This window comes from Nycticebus coucang, chromosome 18 (genome assembly GCF_027406575.1).
Source record: "Nycticebus coucang isolate mNycCou1 chromosome 18, mNycCou1.pri, whole genome shotgun sequence".
Classification (NCBI taxonomy): Eukaryota; Metazoa; Chordata; class Mammalia; order Primates; family Lorisidae; genus Nycticebus; species Nycticebus coucang.
In genome coordinates this window covers 63,941,329-63,960,361 of record NC_069797.1, presented here as the reverse complement: position 1 = coordinate 63,960,361, position 19,033 = coordinate 63,941,329, and the positions used below count along the sequence as shown (strand labels likewise).

Here is a 19,033-nt window from a genome sequence, read left to right as displayed (position 1 = left end):
CTGTCACCCTGGGTAGAGTACCGTGGCGTCACAGCTCACAGCAACCTCAAACTTTTGGGCTTAAGCAATTCTCTTGCCTAAGCCTCCCAAAGTAGCTGGGACTAGTCGCCCACCACAATGCCGGCCATCTTTCCGTTGCAGCTGTCATTGTTGCCCAGCTGGCCCAGTGGGTTTGAACCCACCAGCCTCAGTGTACGTGGCCGGCACTGAGCTACAGGCACTGAGCCCACATAATTTTTTTGAAGTTATAATGTGGTGGCACAGGCACACATCTACATAATAATATCTCATGGTAGGAACTCCGTAGAATCCCATTGTTTCTTTTACTTTGTGTAACACATATAATAGGGTAGGCTCAAGATCTATTCCACCCTTCTAGTATGTCTTCTTCTGTTTCAGAAGCTAGCTAGTTATCTATTTTATTTATTTAATTTATTTTTGAGACAAAGTCTCACTCAGGTGGGGCGCACTGGCTCACACCTGTAATCCTAGCACTCTGGGAGGCCAAAGCAGATGGACTGCCTGAGCTCAGGAGTTCAAGACCAGCCTGAGGCAGAGCGAGACTTCACCTCTAAAATATAGCCGGGCGTTGTGGCAGGCACCCATAGTCCCAGCTACTTGGGAGGCTAAGGTAAGAGAACTCCTTGAGCCCAAGAATCTGAGGTTGCTGTGAGCTATGATGCCATAGAACTCTACCAAGGGCAACAAAGTGAGACTCTGTCTCAAAAAAAAAAATCTCACTTTGTTGCCCAAGCTAGCGTGCTGTGGCAATCAGCCTAGCTCACAGCAACCTCAAACTTCTGGGTTTAAGTGATCCTCCTGCCTCAGCCTCCCAAGTAGCTGGGACAACAGGTACCCTATGACACCCAATTAATTTTTCTATTTTTAGTAGAGACTTTCTCAGGCTGGTCTCAGACTCCTGAGCTCAAGCAATACTCTTGCCTTAGCTTCCCAGAGTACTGTTCTAGGATTATAGGCGTGAGCTATCGTGGGGGTCCAGAAGCTAATTAAATATTGGCTATATTTCTAAGTCTTCCTTTTGGTTTGGCTAATCAGATGTATTTGGATGAGATTCAGATGTTTCCTGCCATTCCTGTTGCTTCTAGGCACAGTCACAAAAACCTTTGGTTTTTCTGCCTCTTCATCAGCACAGGCTCCACACCTGGTCTCCAGCTTTGCTAATGTCTAGAGGTAAGTGTGGAGCAGAGCGGAGGGACACTGGACTTCCAGACTGGTGACTTCCTGATTACAGAAAATGGAGGAGCTCCACGATATATCAACCTAAAGCCTGCTTTTCTCACTTCTCCAATGATTCAATGTACAGTGAACCTCTTCTTCCTGAAACCAGCTAGAGCGTGTTCTCTTATGTGCAAATGAACCCCTAGCCACACACTCTAGAGTGGTAATATACATTTTACCTAGAACAAATAAAAAAATCCATCTCATAAGGGGGATTAGAGAGAAAGAAAAACTTCACTAATTAATGAAATCTCAGACATTGGTCCAAATTATGTGCAGGCAGCATGAACTGCCCTCAGTTTGTTACATGCAGTGTCTGCAGTGAGATTTCCCTGGAATAAAATATCCATGGTTCCTCTGACAGGCATCCCCTCTGTCACCAGCTCCACTGAATTCTTCCCTGGTTTTTTGTAGGTGGGATGGGCTAGCTCATGAGGCCAGCACTACAGAACCAGGAGGGCCTGGGGGGAAATAGCAAAGGCTTTCTGAGCTTTTATTTCCAGCCACAGACTTTCACTTTTTCCAATCCACACTGTGCCTGCAGAGAGCCAGCCTTGATATCTGATGGGCAATATGCCAGGGGCTATTGTGCACAAGCCCACAGCCTGGAGCAGGAAAGGGAAGTCTCCCCAAACCAATGGCTATCAGAGGAAGCGAATGGAAAAACCAGGAATTGGCAGAACTGCTCCATGGCATTTTAAGTTTTGTTTTTATCTTCATTTCACAAAGTGGGAGCCAAAGAGATGCACAATAGCAGTCAAGAACAAGTGAGACAGGGGGCTGAAGAGGACAGAACACTGGACCGTAAGACTCACTGATGGCACGTTAAGAGTGAAGGCAATGAGCCAAACAGCAGAAAGTACAATGCTGTACAAAATGGCTCATTCCATAGGTCTCAGAAGGCAGGCACAGGAAGGGATCACAGGCTCTCTAGGATTCCAGCCTGATCTTGCGCTATTCTCACTGAGTCATTTGTGCCAAGGGCACAATGTGAGAGGGGCATCGCAGCACCAGCTGAAGCAAAACAGCACTAAGCACAGTAGGAGACTTCTGTTCAGAGTGGCCTGTGAAGGTATCTACACCTAAGAAGACAAAGGTTCAAGTTGCCTGCTGTCCACATTCTTCCCAGGGCGTGCTAGCCCCTTCTTAACTCAGAGAGCCAGAGTCAGAGAGAAACTCATCCCAGGACATGGTTGATTCTTTTGCTCTGTACTCTGACTCAAAGCTAAAAGAGAGGCTCTCAGATTCTGGCCTTTTTCAATAGGAGAATCCTCATCAGGAAGCTGATGCAGTCAGGAAGTTGCCTCCACAGGGAGTTCTAGGTCTCGGGCTTTGGGTCAGTATTAATGCGCAGGTCATTGCAAGTACAAAGAGATAGCTTTTTTTGGCCATCAACTATTTTCTAAATCCTTTTCTCTTCTGAGGGACAGAGGAGGTAGAGAGAGGAATCAAATCTTTTTTCATTCTCAATAAAACCTTTTTTTTTTTAGAGACAGAGTTTCACTTTATCGCCCTAAGGTAGAGTACCGTGGTGTCACAGCTCACAGCAACCTCCAATTCCAGGGCTTAGGCGATTCTCTTGCCTCAGCCTCCTGAGCAGCTGGGACTACGGGTGCCTGCCACAACGCCCAGCTATGTTTTGTTGCAGTTTGGCTGGGGCCGGGTTCGAACCCTCCACCCTCGGTATATGGGGCCAGTCCCCTACCCATTGAGCCACAGGCACTGCCCTCTCAATAAAATCTTAACCAGCATTTCCCAGTACGCTCATACTGGACCAGGCCAGGCAGAATGGTGCTTCTCAATAGTTTCATCCCATAAACCCTGGACTCCTTGATTCATCCCCTGGGGAGCAGGAGTCTGCTCCCCCATGGTCTCCTCTTCACCACCTTGCTCCCTTCTTTTCAGTCATTTTTATCCCTCCATTCATAAACTAGCTCAGATCTCTAGCCTGAAAACATCTTGACCTCATTTCTTTCTGCTGCTCCCTGAAGCCACAAGCCCATTCTCTTTTCCTTACTATCAAATTCCTTGAAAAACGTGATTCCTTCCACTCAGGGGCTGCAGTCTGGCTTATCTCATCATAGGACAAAATGGCAAGACAAGGAGGAAGATGGAGTAAGAACAGGGCAAAGGCACTAAACAAGTGCACTAGACCAAGCAGAAGTCAGAATGTGGCAGGGACAAGATAAGGCTTGGTTACATGGAAGGGCACCATCCAATGTATTATTAAAAAAAATGGTGCTTGACCTCGGTTTCAAAGGTGGGTAGAATTTCCATAGGCAAAGATGTGAGGAAGGACATCATCAGGTAGGGAAATTCCATCTCCTCACACAGACATTACTTCCTTTCCCAGCAGATTTTTTTTTGTTTATTTCTGTTTTCTAAGCATGAACTAGTTTAACAGACTAACCAGCTTGAAAAAAATTGGAATCTAGAGTATGTATATTATAATGGAGAAAGAAAAAACAAAGGGTGAACATGATAGATGGTTATAAATATTTGAAAAATTGTCATTTGAAAGATCTGATCTCTGTTATCTGTGTTGCTCAAGAGAGCAATGCTAGAATCAATGAGTAAAGTGAGAGATGGCTAATTTTCAATTCAAAATAAGGAAGAATTTCAAATAAATAGAGATGTCTAAAATTGGACAGGGCTATCTTACACTTCCCTATCTTTGCATAAGCTGCAATGGAAGGTGAATGACCTGCATGTTGCAGTCCTCTCACTAAATATTCACTGGTATGTTAACGGTTTTGTTGTTTTGAGACTGAGTCTCTCTCTGTCACCCTGAGTAAAGTGCCCTCGTGACATAGCTCACAGCAACCTCAAATTCCTAAGTTTGAGTGATTCTTTTGCCTCAGCCTCCCAAGTAGCTAGGATTACAGGCGCCTGCCACAACTCCTGGCTAGTTTTTCTCCTTTTAGTAGAGATGGGGTCTTGCTCTTGTTCAGGCTGGTCTGGAACTCCTGAGCTCAAGCAATCCACCTGCTTCCACCTCGGCAGAGTGCTACGGTTACAGACGTGAACTGCCCTCTCCCAACCATAGTATGTTAATGTTGGTGGTAAAAAGAGGGGAGAGGAAATGGTTTAAAGGTTGAATTGCTAAGGCTCACTAACTAGAGACTTCTTCCCTTTGACCCCATTTCTCCTGCTAGGACTTTTCCCAGTCCATCAGGGTTTAACCTTGACTCCTCTCTCTTCCTAGTTCCTTTTACTTCCAGAAAGCCTTATCGTGTACCATCATACAACACAGGCTAGTCTGCATCTCTTACCTTTGGTCTGTCATTTCCAACATGGTTGGTCCATGAAAGGCCGCCGCCTCCCATTTCTAGTTTTCTTTCCGACTCCTCTGGTCATTCCTTTTCTGTTGTCCTTTACAGGCCTATCCTCTAACTCAGGGGTCCTCAAACTGTGGCCCGTGGGCCACATGAGGCGGTGTGATTGTATTTGTTCCCGTTTAGTTTTTTTACTTCAAAATAAGATATGTGCACTGTGCATAGGAATTTGTTCATAGCTTTTTTTTTTAAACTATAGTCCGGCCCCCCAACGGTCTGAGGGACAGTGAATTGGCCCCCTGTTTAAAAAGTTTGAGGATGCCCGCTCTAACTGATCACTAAATGTTAAATTCTAAGGCTCAGTTCTAGGCCCTCTAGAGTGCTTCTAGGCTTCAGCACTCTCCTCTGGGTCCACAGTTTCTTTTTCTTTTTTTTTTTTTTTCATTTTTATTAATCATGAATTTATTTTGGCAGAATTGGTCTGGTCCACAGTTTCAACTTGACACCTTCCAATTTTTTTTGTCTAGGCCTGCTTTTCTCCCTCTGAGACCTATCTATCTAACTGCCTGTTGATATCTCCTGTTGGCTGTCTCTCTCTGTATTTTTTCCTTTTTTTTTAGAGAGACAAGAGTGTCACTTTATCGCCCTCAATAGAATGCCGAATGCCGTAGCGTCATCACACAGCTCACAGAAACCTCCAATTCCTGGGCTTAGGTGATTCTCTTGCCTCAGCCTCCCTAGTAGCTGGGACTACAGGCACCCGCCACAAGGCCCAGCTATTTTTTTTATTGCAGTTTGGCCGGGGCCAGGTTTGAACCAGCCACCTTCGGTATATGGGGCTGGTACCCTACCCACTGAGCCACAGGCACCGCTCTCCTATTGGCTGTCTCAAAGGCTCTTCAACATCAGCACATTTAAAACATTAGTCTGCCCCACCCAGCCCCTGATACCAGGCCTTCTTCCAGGACTCCCATCCTGGTGAAAGGGAGTACAATTTATCCAGCTGTATAAGTGGCAACTTACCTCCTTTCTCAACATCCGCAAATTCCACCCAATATCAAAGTAGTTCTTAAACCTTTTGGTCTTAGAACCCCTTTACACTTTAAATCAGAAGACTTAAAAGCTTTTATTTATGTGAGACATATCAATTGCTATTTATTGTATTAGAAAATAAGGCTCAGAAATTTTAAAAACATTTTCTCAGTAGAAACCAGTGGGGAGGTTTGAAAAACAATTATACACAAGCACATTCCATTAGCCATTAGAGTGATGACATCATCTCAGGAACATGACCTCTGGAAAATTCTACTGTATACTTGTGAGAGAATGAACAAATAATTTGGACCCCACAGATCCCCTGACAGGATCTCAAGGACTCCCCAGGGTCCCCAGGCCCTCCTTTAAGCAGCACTGAAATGCCACATTTTGTCAGTTTCACCTTGGGGAAAATGTCTTAAATCCAACTGTGCCTTCCTTCCTTTTTTTTTTTTTTTCCACTTGGACCACTGCATTAGCCTAATTTGTTCTCTGGGAGCTATTCTTGCCCCCATCAATCTGTTCTCTACACTACTACCAGATCAATCTTTGCAAAACACAAATTTCAGTATGCACTACCACCTATTCCTCATCACTTGAAAACTCTAAAGTAGCTTTTCACTGCCGTTGATGTGGGATCAGAATCCTCAGCAGGGCCCACAGGCTCAGCCTCCTCCCCAGCCTCACCTGCCTCCCCTTCCCTTGCTCTCCAGCCATCGGGGCTTCTTTCCATTTCTCAAACATAGCACACTCCCTCCTGCCATCAGGCTTCTGCCCTTGTATCATTCCCCTGTCTGGAAGCCTCTTTCCTATCTCCTCTTTGACTAACTCCCAATTCCCATTCATACTTCAGGTGATACCCTAGGCTTTCCTGGTCCCAGGGTCAGGTCCAGTCCCTTAGTTATACATACTTGCTGGATCACAAACCTTTTAGTCAAAGCTTATAATCATACATTAATCACATCATGACAAATAAATATCCATCTGATCATGTGTTTGTAAGGCCCATGGGACAGGGACAGGGCCTGTAGCTTTTTTATTTTCCCTGTTTCCAGTACATGGTAGATACTTTGGTACTCATCTTTTGAATAACTGAACAAAAATGCAGTTTGATGGGAAAGCCATCAAACTGATAGCATGATAAGCATGATAAGCATAAGGATAAGCATAAGGATAGAGATGGGTATCAGGGGTGAACATTTTTGGTGGCTTCCTTCTGCCTACCAAAAAAGTCCGAATGCAGTTTAGAGTCCTCAGAAAGCAGCCCAGGCATCCTTTCTCAGCCTTTTCTGTTCCTCCTCCAAATGCTTTAGCCAGTCTGGACCTAAAGGATAGTGAGTTCTCCGCAGGCATTGTATAAAAGCCTTCTCCTCTTATCCCCTATAGGGAACCTCCATATTCAAGGTCTAGCTCAAAGAGAAACTCCTCAAAATGCATTTCCCAGGTCATTCTAGTTAGAAATCATCCCTTTGGCCAAGTCTAGTGGTTCATAGCTGTAATCCTAGCACTTTGAGAGGCCAAAGCAAGAGGATCAGCTGAGCTCAGGAGTTCAAGACCAGTTTAAGCAAGACCTCGTCTCTATTTAAAAAAGAAAAATTAGGGCGGCGCCTGTGGCTCAGTGAGGGTGGTAGGTTCAAACCCAGCCCCGGCTGAACTGCAACAAAAAAATAGCCAGGCATTGTGGCAGGCGCCTGTAGTCCCAGCTACTTGGGAGTCTGAGGCAAGAGAATCGCCTAAGCCCAAGAGCTGGAGGTTGCTGTGAGCTGTGACGCCACAGCACTCTACCAAGGGCAATAAAGTGAGACTCTATCTCTACAAGTAAAAAAAAAAAATCTTCAGATGCCAAGGAATACAAATCCAAGTAAAAGAAAAAAAGAAAAGAAAAATTAAGTCATTCACAGTGTCTGACTAGAAAAAAAAAAATAGAGCAATTAGCTGGGCATGGTGGTGCATGCCTGCACTCCCAGCCTCTCAGGAGACTGAGGCAGGAGGATTATTTGAACTCAAGAGTTTGAGGTTGCTATGAGCTAGGCTGATGCCATGGCAATCTAGCCTGGGCAGCAAAATGAGACACTGTCTCAAAAGGGAAAAAAAAAAAATCATCTTTCCCATTTTTTTTTTTTTTGGCCTTACATAAAGGCTCACAGAGTCTGCCTACATCTACCACACCCCACACACATTTCAAAATACCTGGAGTTCTCAGAACCTACCAAGTTCTTTTGTGATGGTACCTGGTAGGTGCCTGGGATATCTGTTTCTACTTGATGCTTAGTAAACCTTCTTTTGCATGTCAGCTCTGATGTTCCCTCTTCTATGAGAGCTTTTCTTTCTGGGCAGTACGGTTATTACCTCCTCTCTGCTCTGATTACATGTGCCTGTCTGCATGCCCCACTGTAGCATTCATCCCAGTGCAAAGGCCTGGGATAGACAATGCTTGCTGAAAGAAGCCAGGATCTAGGTGTGCTGGGAGGCTGTGTTGCCCAGTTTTTAAACAGGAACTACTTCATAGAAATCTTATTCCTCAGAATTCTCAGAAAGGGAAAGAATTTCTTTCTTTTTTTTTTTTTTGGAGACAAGAGTCTCACCTTGTCGCCCTCGGTAGAGTGCTGTGGCATAACAGCTCACAGCAACCTCCAGCTCTTGGAGCTTAGGCGATTCTCTTGCCTCAGTCTCCCGAGTAGCTGGGACTACGGGCGCCCGCCACAATGCCCGGATATTTTTTTTATGTTGCAGTTTGTTGCCAGGTTTGAACCCGCCACCTTCAGCATATGGGCCAGCACCCTACTCAGTGAGTCACAAGCGCTGCCCCAGGAAATAATTTCTATGTATGGTTCTCTACAAGGTAAAGAAAGGTGCCTGTACTCCCAGCACTCTGAGAGGCTGAGACAGGTGGATTGCTTGAGCTCGAGAGTTCAAGATAAGCCTGAGCAAGAGCAAGACCCTGTCTCTAAAAAAATAGCTGGGCGTTGTGGTGGGTGCCTGTAGTCCCAGCTACTCTGGAGGGAGGCAAAAGGATCGCTTAAGCCCAAGAGTTTGAGACTGATGTGAGCTATAACACCACGGTACTCTACTGGGAGGCAAGAAAGTAAGGCTCTGTCTCAAAAAAAAAAGTTAAAAAAAGGGTCCATATGACCCAGCATTTAGCCCCTACCTCAAATCATAGACTCTTGCTTGGGGGTTAGAGATCCAATTACTGCCACCTTGTCAATCCTCACTGATTATTCTAAAAGGAACAATGCCGTCTATTCCCATACCCTCAATCTCTACAAGGAGTCTGGAAAAGAGACCAAGCTAACAAAGCTTCCCAGGTTCCAGGGTACCCATATTCCAAGTCACAAGTCTCCAGACTTTCAGGGAAAGAATGGCCAAAAATGAGCGTAGACTGAGGTCTTCAAGCAGATTTTTTTTTTTTTGTTTGTTTGTTTGTTTTATATTCTTTTTTTTTTTTGTGGTTTTTGGCCAGGGCTGGGTTTGAACCCGCCACCTCCGACATATGGGACCGGCGCCCTACTCCTTGAGCCACAGGCGCCGCCCAAGCAGATTGTTGAGATCATTTATTCAGGGATGTTTAAAAGGAATGTAATCACGCCATTATATTATTATATTTTAAGCTCCTTGAGAATCAGGTTACCATTCTAGTTATTTTTCTACCTCTCCTCTCCAAATAAAATAAAGGCATAGAGAACATTACTCTGCATAGTAATGACAAATTGACAAATATTTATTGATTTTTAAAAACATGAGCAGATAAAATATGTAAAAAAGCACTGAAATACTCACTGACAGAGAGGTGCCTACTTCTGGGCTCAGGGGGCTGGTAGATGGTATTTATATCCCCTGCGGACTGGGAAGCCTTGATTCGCACTTGCCGGGATGCCCCAGAGTGGGGAGAGGAACTGTTCTGGAAGAGAAGAGGAAAAAAAGTCAGTTCTTTAGCAGATCTTTAAGCAGATAAAACTACAGATGCCCCTCACCCTTCTCTTAGGACTCCCCACACTCTCAACCACTTTCACGCTTTTAATGCACAAGCTACCTGGCTTTCTCCCAAATCTCACTCCTCAATCTGCCTTGGCAAGCCACTACTTGTTCAATGTAGTTTTATAGATTCAGTGATATATGAGCACAGAGACCTGGTACCCCACTTTAAAAGGTGATGACCCAGACAAGGAATAACAGGCATTCCCGTAATAACTGGCCAAACAGAAAAGAGTGTTGAAAATACCCTCTCATAAAATTCTCCAGATAGCTTAGGAAAAACAGCAGGAAATTATTTCAGTAGCAGGATCACCTGCTAGGAGGGGAGCCAGTAGAGAATGATGGCAACTTCCCTATACAACAAAATTCTGTTTATGATATATGTATTTTAATTAATTAATTTGGGGGTGGGGAAAGGGAAGACAAAGTCTCCATAACAATCCGGGCTGGGTTGAACTCCTGGGATTAACAGATACTCCTCCTCAGCCTCCCAAGTGGCTGGAACTACAAACACCTGCCATCATACCCGGCTTGTGCATTTTAAAAAGTAGCTCCAAGCTGGGCATGGTGGGTTACAGTTGTAATCCCAGCTACTCAGGAGGATCCCTTTAATCCCAACTACTCAGGAGGCTCCCTTAAGCCCAGGAGTTGTAGGCTACAGCAGTGAGCTATGATGATGCCATTGATGCCCAGGCAACAGAGGGACACCCTTTCTCAAAAATAAATAAATAGGCCAGGTGTGGTGGTTCATGCCTAATAATCCTAGCACTCTGAGTGGTGGAGGCGGGAAGATCATTTGAACTCAGGAGTTTAAGACCAGCCTGAGCAAAGCAAGACCCTATCTCTACTAAAAAACAGAAAAACTAGTAAGGCACAGTGGCACGTATCTGTAGTCCCAGTTACTCAGGAGGCGGAGGTAGGAAGACTGCTTGAGCCCAGGAGTTTAAGGCTGCTGTGAGGTAGGCTAAGGCCATGACACTCCTGGGCAACAGTGAAACTATCTCAATAAATAAATAAATAAATACAAAACAAAAAAATAAAAAGTAACTCTATATGTTTCTTTTCCCCAATCATAATCACTCCCTGAAAATTAACATAAGAAGACCTCAGTTGCTTCAAAGTACCAGAGTTTACATATAAATCATCTCAGGATCAGGTTCAGTTAGAAAAAAACATCATAGGCAACATCCTGCCAGAGGTCAAGGACCTCAGAAGGTGGTCAGCAACTTCACTACAACCATCCCCACTTTGCACCATCCCAGTTGAGCCATCAGGTGAGTCCCATAGAGAAAATAAAGCAACAAAGAAGGGGCCTTTGTCTTAAGAAAGCTTAAACCTGAACCTTAAAGGTGAGCAAGTGATGTCAGAATGTGTTTACAAATAAGCCAAGCACTGCTGAGCAATGGAATGGGTGCTCAGGATTCATAAACAAGTTGGGTCAAAGTTTCCACTTGCTTCTCTGTATCTCCTACCGCCCCCCCCAAAAAAAAAAGAAGAAGAAGAAGCAGGGGGAAAAAAGTTGGACCTAAACAAATCCTATATCCTGTCTTCCAGGAAAAAGGCTTCCTACTCTCTCAAGGAGAGTTCAGCTGCCAAGCAGCCTCCTCTAATTTCCCCACACCAGACTTTATCACATGCAGGGTTCTCTTGACAAAATGTCTTGCTTTAACAGGAAGTCAGAACCAAGGGGAAGTGAATGTTCTTGCTGCAGCCTCCGATTTGCAATAGCTCTCTGATGAGGGTCAGAAAGGGAACAACCGTCAAAGCCACATACTTGGGAAGTAGGCTAGTGAAGAACAATGGATGGCCATAGTCCTTCAGTCAGAAAGAGAAGAGCTGAATGATTAGCACCCAAAGGACATTTGCTCGAATGCACAGTTTTACACATAGCAGGAATTTAATAAATCTTGGCAACGTGAATTTGAAACATATTAAAGCACATACAATCTAAAGCCTCAGTTTAAAAATCTAAAGGCTGGCTCAGAGCCCGTAGCTCAGTGGCTAGGGCACCAGCCACATACACCAGAGCTGGCAGGTTCGAACCCAGCCCAGGCCTGCCAAACAACAATGACAGCTACAACCAAAAAATAGCCAGGTGTTGTGGCGGGCACCTATAGTCCCAGCTACTTGGGAGGCTGAGATAAGAGAATCACTTGAGCCAAGAGTTTGAGGTTGCTGTGAGCTATGACACCACAGTACTCTACCAAGGGCAACATACTGAGACTCTGTCTCAAAAAAAAAAAAAAAAAAAATCTAAAGGCTAAGGCCTGGTGCAGTGGCTCATGCCTATAATCCCAGAACTCTTGGAGGCCAAGGCAGGTGGATTGTCTGAGCTCATAGGTTCGACACAGTCTGAGCATGAGACCCTGTCTCTAAAAATAGCTGTTGTGGCGGGCGCCTGTAGTCCCAGCTACTTGGGAAGCTGAGGCAAGAGGATTGCTTAAGCCCAGGAGTTTGAGGTTGCTGTGAGCTATAATGCCACAGCACTCTACTAGGGGGCAAGAAAGCGAGACTATTCCGCCCACCCCCCGAAAAAAATCTAAAGGCAAAAGGCTGAGCACAGTGCCTCACACCTGTTATCCTAACACTTTGGGAGGCCAAAGCAAGAAGATTGCTTGAGGCCAAAATTTTGAGAACAGCCTGATCAAGAGTGAGATCCTATCTCTACAAAAAATAGAAAATTGGCTCAGCGCCCATAGCTCAATGGTTAGGGCATTGGCCACATACCCTGGGGCTGGTGGGTTCGAATCTAGCCAGGCCTGCTAAACAACAATGACAACTACAAAAAAAAAAAAAAAAATAGCTGGGCATAGTGGCAGGTGCCTGTAGTCCCAGCTACTTGGCTGAGGCTGAGGCAAGAGAATCGCTTAAGCCCAAGAGTTTGAGGTTGCTGTGAGCTATGACGTCACACACTCTACTGAGGGTGACAAAGTGAGACTTTGTCTCAAAAAAAAGAAAAAAAGAAAAATTAGCTGGTGTAGTGGCATGTGCCTATAGACCAGTGGTTCTCAACCTTTTTAATGCCACAATCCTTTAATACAGTTCCTCATGTTTTGTTGTTTTTTTTTTTTTTGTAGAGACAGAGTCTCACTGTACCGCCCTTGGATAGAGTGTCATGACGTCACACGGCTCACAGCAACCTCTAACTCCTGAGCTTACGCGATTCTCTTGCCTCAGCCTCCCGAGGAGCTGGGACTACAGGCGCCCGCCATAACGCCCGGCTATTTTTTTGTTGCAGTTTGGCCGGGGCTGGGTTTGAACCCGCCACCCTCGGCATATGGGGCTGGTGCCCTACTCACTGAGCCACAGGCGCCGCCCCACAGTTCCTCATGTTGTGGTGACCCCCAAACATGAAATTATTTTCATTGCTATTTCATAACTGTAATTTTGCTACTGTTATGAATTGTAATGTAAATATCTGATATGCAGGATGTATTTAGGTGACCCCTGTGAAAGGGTCATTCAACCCCCAAAGGGGTCATGACCCACAGGTTGAGAACCGCTGGTATAGACCCAGCTACTTAGGAGGCTGAAGCAGGACGATCACTTGAGCCCAGAACTTTAAGGCTGCAGTGAGCTATGATGGATGATGCCACTGCACCCTAGCGCAGGTGACAGAGTGAGATCCTTTCCCAAATTAATTAATCAAACAATTCTAAATGCTAGGACAAGAAAGTAAGTTTAGCAGCCAGCACAAGCATAAATTTGTAAAAGATCAAAGTTGTGGCCAGAGTTTGGAAAGCAGGTGAAGGGAATCATGAAGGTCTTAGAGCAGAGTTCTTCACACTTTAATGTACATATGAATTATGAGATCTTGTTAAAGTGAGATTCTGATTAGGTAAATCGGAGGTGGGGCTCAGAGCTTGAATTTCTAACAAGCTTCCAGGTGATGACAATGCTGCTGTTACATGGGCTACACTTTGAACAGCTAGGTCTAAGAGCTGAGTCATAATTTGCAAGCAATGGATATGAACCTTAGATGTCCATTAGAACTGCCTGTGGAGCCTCTGATACCTCGGATCAAGTACAACAGAATATCTAGGGATGGGGACCCAAACAATGATATTTTTAAAATCTCCATAAGTGACTGTAATATTCAGCCAAGGTTTGAAAACTTCTATTTAAGAGGACAATGGGGAAAGGTATGATAAACAATGAAGTTGTTGCAAGGATTCAGGGAACACTGAGTAAGACTCAGAAGTGGGAAAGAGAAGGAGCAGTAAGGTGAGACTATACCTAAAAACAGGGACCGTGGTAGAGAGAAGGAGAAGAGTGTGTAGCTAGCAGACTATTCTAAAACATCCGATTCTTTCAACTCTGAGAGGTCCAGAGCAGTTATCTGCTATCTCCCATCGACACTGTGGAAACTTAAGAGTGACTTGCTTGGGTGAGGCAGTAAATAGTGACAGGGCTAGTCTGGAATGCAAATGCAACTGGAAAGTGGTGTTTGACCATTCTATAAAAATGTCACTAAAGAACTCTGGACAGTGACGTGCTGTGGCGGCTGACACGAACATTATTAAAAATTGCCAGGGAACCATGTGCATAAACATTTGCAGTAACTGGAAGACAGGAGATCAACAGAAAAAGTCTACCCACAATTTATCTCAATAAAAGATTTGATGATATGACACAAAAGGAACAAGTAGATTCAACTATGCCTGGGGGAAAGGCAAGGAGAGGGGTTATGTTCGTTTGGAGTACGGGAACTTAAGTAAGAGATGGTACTCTGGATCACCAAGAGCATCCTGTCCAGTCCTCTGTTTGTTTGTTTTTTTTTGAGACAGAACCTTACTTTGTCGCCCACGGTAGAGTGCTGTGCATCACACGTCACAGCAACCTCAAACCCTTGGGCTTAAACGATTCTCTCTCTTTTTTTTTTTTTTTGAGACAGAGTCTCGCTGTGTCACCCTTGATAGAGTGCTGTGGCGTCACAGCTAACAGCAACCTCAACTCTTGGGCTTAAGCAATTCTCTTGTCTCAGCCTCCCAAGTAGCTGGGACTACAGGAGCCCACCAGAACACCTGGCTATTTTTTTGTTGCAGTTGTCATTGTTGTTTTAGCTGGCCCTGGGCTGGGTTCAAACCTGCCAGCCTCAGTGTATGTGGCCGGCACCGTACATACTGAGCTATTGGTGCCACCTTAAGCGATTCTCTTCCCTCAGCATCCCAAGTAGCTGGAACTACAGGCACCCACCACAATGCCCAGCTGTATATTAGAGACGAGGTCTCACTCTGGCTCAGGCTGTTCTCCAACTTTGGAGCTCAGGCAATCCACCTGCTTTGGCCTCCCAGAGTGCTAAGATTACAGGAGTGAGCCACCTTGCCCGGCCATCAGTCCGCTGTTTTAATTCTGGTGCAAGAGATATTTGCACAGAAGACCATGATGATTATGATAGTCGCAGAGGCATCTAAGGTGATTTAGCTAAATTTATACCCTTACTATCCGTGAATCTGTGAAAGAAAGAAAAATCTTTTAAAGGCATGTTAACTTCAGAATAATAGTTGCCATATTTATCAAATTATTTTATAATATTATATAAATTATTTCCTCTTTGCTCTAAGATAATCTCCAATATTCAAGAAGTTCATCCAAATTAAGATTAAGTGGATAAATCTATATTTTTATTATTGATACTCCTGGGTTGTCTTTGTTTTTTTAAGACAAGAGTCTCACTCTGCCTAGAATGCAGTATCATCATCATAGCTCACTACAGCCTCAAACTCCTGGCTCAAGCAATCCTCCTGTCATAGGCTCCTAGAGTGCTAGGATCATAGGCATGAGCCACTGTACCCAGGCGTCCTCAAACTTTTTAAACAAGGGGCCAATTCACTGTCCCTCAGACCGTTGGAGGGCCGAACTATAGTTTAAAAAAACAACTATGAACAAATTCCTATGCACACTGCACATATCTTATTTTGAAGTAAAAAACAAAACGGGAACAAATACAATTCACACTGCCTCATGTGGCCTGCGGGCCGTAGTTTGAGGACCCCTGATCCACACTCTTTTTTTTTTTTTTTTTGTAGAGACAGAGACTCACTTTATGGCCTTCAGTAGAATGCCGTGGCCTCACACAGCTCACAGCAACCTCCAACTCCTGGACTTAAGTGATTCTCTTGCCTCAGCCTCCCGAGTAGCTGGGACTACAGGTGCCCGCCACAACGCCCGGCTATTTTCTGGTTGCAGTTTGGCCGGGGCCGGGCTTGAACCCGCCACCCTTGGTATATGGGGCCGGTGCCTTACCAACTGAGCCACAGGCGCCGCCCCTGATCTACACTCTTTGAAGACTGTGATTGTATATAGGTTTAGGCTGTCTTTCCTGACTATACAGTTCTAAGTGTTTTACACTATTCCTATACAAAAGTGACCCTGACCCCTGCAAAATTTTGTCTACTCTTGAGTCTTTTCTAGCTCAGTTATCCTATAAGCAACGGAGAACAGAATGGTAGTCTCAAAAGTTTTCCTCATGGGGCGGCACCCATAGCTAAGTTGGCAGGGCACCAGCCACATACATTGAGGCTAGGGGATTCAAACCCAGCCCAAGCCAGCTAAACAACAACGACAACTGCAACAAAAAAAATAGCTGGGCGTTGTGGTGGGTGCCTGTAGTCCCAGCTACATGGGAGGCTGAGGCAAGAGAATCGCGTAAGCCCAGGAGTTTGAGGTTGCTGTGAGCTGTGACACACTCTACTGAGGGCGACAAAGTGAAACTCGGTCTCAAAAAAAAAAAAAAAAAATAGCCAGGCATTGTGGCAGGCACCTATAGTCCCAGCTACTCAGGAGGCTGAGGCAAGAGGATTACTTGAGCCTAAAAAAAGAAATACAAAACACAGGGAAAGCCTTAAGAGTAGGCTAACACAGGCAGAAGAAATGATCTCAGGGCTTAAAGACAACACTTCTGAATTAAATAAGTCAGTCAAAGAGAAAGAACAAAGAAATAAGAGGAATAAACAAAGCATAGAAAAATATGGGCTCATGTAAATGGGCCTAACATAAAAATCATAGGTACCTCTGAGGTTGAAGAAGAAAATACACAAGGGCTGGAAAACCTATTACAGGGAAGGGGGAGGACAGGATGGATAAATTCATACACCTATCGGGTACAATGCGCACTGAGTGATTGGCAGACTTAAAACTTTAACTCAAACTATACAAAAGCAATTTATGTAACCAAAATGATTGAAACCCTGGAATATTCTGAAATAAAGGAAAAAATAAAGAGAAGGCCACTTCTCATGCACAATAAACTTACTATTATTTTTTTTTTTCCTTTGAGACAGAGTCTTACTCTGTTGCCCTGGGTAGAATGACATGACATCATAGCTCACAGCAACCTCAAATTCTTGGATTCAAGAGATCCTCTTGCCTCAGCCTCCCAAGCAGCTGGGACCATAGGCATCCACCACAATCCCTGGCTAGCTTTTTTTCCTATTTTTAGTAGAGACAGGTTCTTGTTTTTGCTCAGGCTGGTCTTGAACTCCTGAGCTCAAGCAACCCACCTGCCTTGGCCTTCCAAAGTGCTAGGATTACAGGCATGAGCCACCACGCCTGACACACAGGGAACTTCTGTAATACTGCAGTCCTCCTTTATCCATGGTTTTGCTTTCTGAGGTTTCAGTTACCCATGGTCAACTACAGCCCAAAAATATTCAATGAAATATTCCAGAAATAAATAATCCCTAAGTTTTAAATCTAGCACTGTTCTGAGTAGCATGATGAAATTTAACACCATCCTGCTTCATCCTGCTTGGGAATCCTCCTTTGCCAGCAGATCCATGCTATCTATACTATCAACCATTAGTCACTTAGTAGCCATCACAGTTACCAGATTGTCACTGTCTGTAACCAGTAACTGTCACAGTAACCCAGTACATGTATTCAAGATGCCAAAGAGAAGCTATAAAGTGCTACCTTTAAGTGAAAAGGTAAAAATTTTCAATTTCAAAAAGAAAGAAAAAAATCGTATGCTGAAGTTGCCAAGATCTACATTAAAAACAAATCTTCTATCCATGAAATTGTAAAAAAGAGAAAGGAATTCTGTGCTACTCTTGCTGTCACTCCTCAAACCACAAGAGTTACAGCCTCAATGTGTGATAAGTGCTTAGTTAAGATGGAAAAGGCATTAAATTTGTAGTGGAAGACATGAACAGAAACATTTTCCAATTAATGACAAATGGGTTCAGTATTATCCAGTTTCAGATATCTACTCGGGTTTTTAAAATGTATCCCCCTCTGATAAGGGGAGACTACCATAATAGAAAATGTCTTCTTTATTCCTAGCTACATTCCCTATGCCTCTCCTTAATCAATAGGACAACTCAACCCTATATGTCTCTTTAGAAAATAAATGTTCAGCATGAGCACAATTCCACCTAGACTCTGTTCTGATAAAGTCCTCATGCACCCATGTCAGCTGTCCACAGCCATAAGGAGAGGAAAACAGGCCAAGAAACCTTCAAAAACATGCATCTGAAGAAAATTGGTAGAGGAATTGGTAACTGGAAGATAGATATAAACTGCAAACATTCTTGTAAAATGTAGGCCCTCTAAGGATTCTTCAGGAAAGGAAACTGCATAGGGGATAATTTCCCACTTCTGCTTGTTTGTTTGCTTGTTTAGAGATGGGATCTTGCTACGTTGTTGTTGCCCAGGCTAGGCTCCAACTCCTAGCCTCAAATCGATCATCCCACCTTGGCCTCCTAAAGTGGTAAGACTACAGGTGTGAGCTACTGTAGCTGGCCTTTTACATTTTTTTTTTTAATTCCCCACTTTTGATGGCCCCTGTATACTGGCTCCCATAAAGTAAAGCAGCAGCTGGTAAGTTACCAGGCCCATGGAAGAGAAGAGAAGGAAAAGTTTTTTCTTATATGTGTCCCAAGGGAAAGGTAAGGCTGCTGAGGAGTTCTGGGAGTTGGGTTTATAAAGCATTATGCCTCATACCCTGCTCCCCCAACATTAATCAACTCTCTCCTGCTAGAGCCCAAATCTAATTTAAAATACATAAATATAGAGAAAAAGAACATTTTCCTTTATCATAAAGTATTTTTCTTCCTTCCATACTGTAAACCAAATAACCTTTAGTTGCAACATAAACACTCAGTTGCCTCAGGGAGACAAGGCAAGTTCTTGAAGGTATAAGCAAGATATATCTTCAGCTGTCAGGCCACGAAAGGGGCAACTTACATGGTTTCTGTCCTGGGACAGCAGCAATATCCTAAGGCTTTTCATGTTTGAGCTTCTATCCAAAATGTCAATTGCTTTATCAAGGTCATCTTGGTTTTTCAGCAAGATGGAGAGCTGTGACACAAAACACAAAAAAAGAAAATCATACAGGAGTATAATGTAAGCATCGGTGCTTCAGTTTGCAAAAACAAAATATAAAAATAAGTTTGAAGGAAAACAATCTCACCAGATAATATGGGGTCTAAAAAGATTTAGCTAAAACCATAGAGATTTTTGTACTCTAAGTCTACAATTCAATAATTTCTAGTAACGCTATACAGTTG

General features: G+C 44.0%; 1 protein-coding gene across 7 annotated transcripts in view; it reads right to left on the bottom strand.

Moving 5' to 3' along the window:
- Positions 1-19,033, bottom strand: part of MAP3K3 (mitogen-activated protein kinase kinase kinase 3) — a 75,725-nt gene that overhangs the window by 16,832 nt on the left and 39,860 nt on the right. For all 7 annotated transcript variants that reach the window (XM_053567877.1, XM_053567875.1, XM_053567879.1 and 4 more), the window contains 2 exons: positions 18,711-18,824; positions 9,330-9,450 (listed from right to left, as the gene is read on the bottom strand). In XM_053567877.1, coding sequence (XP_053423852.1) covers positions 9,330-9,450; positions 18,711-18,824 — 235 coding nt within the window. The remainder of the gene's footprint in view (positions 1-9,329; positions 9,451-18,710; positions 18,825-19,033) is intronic.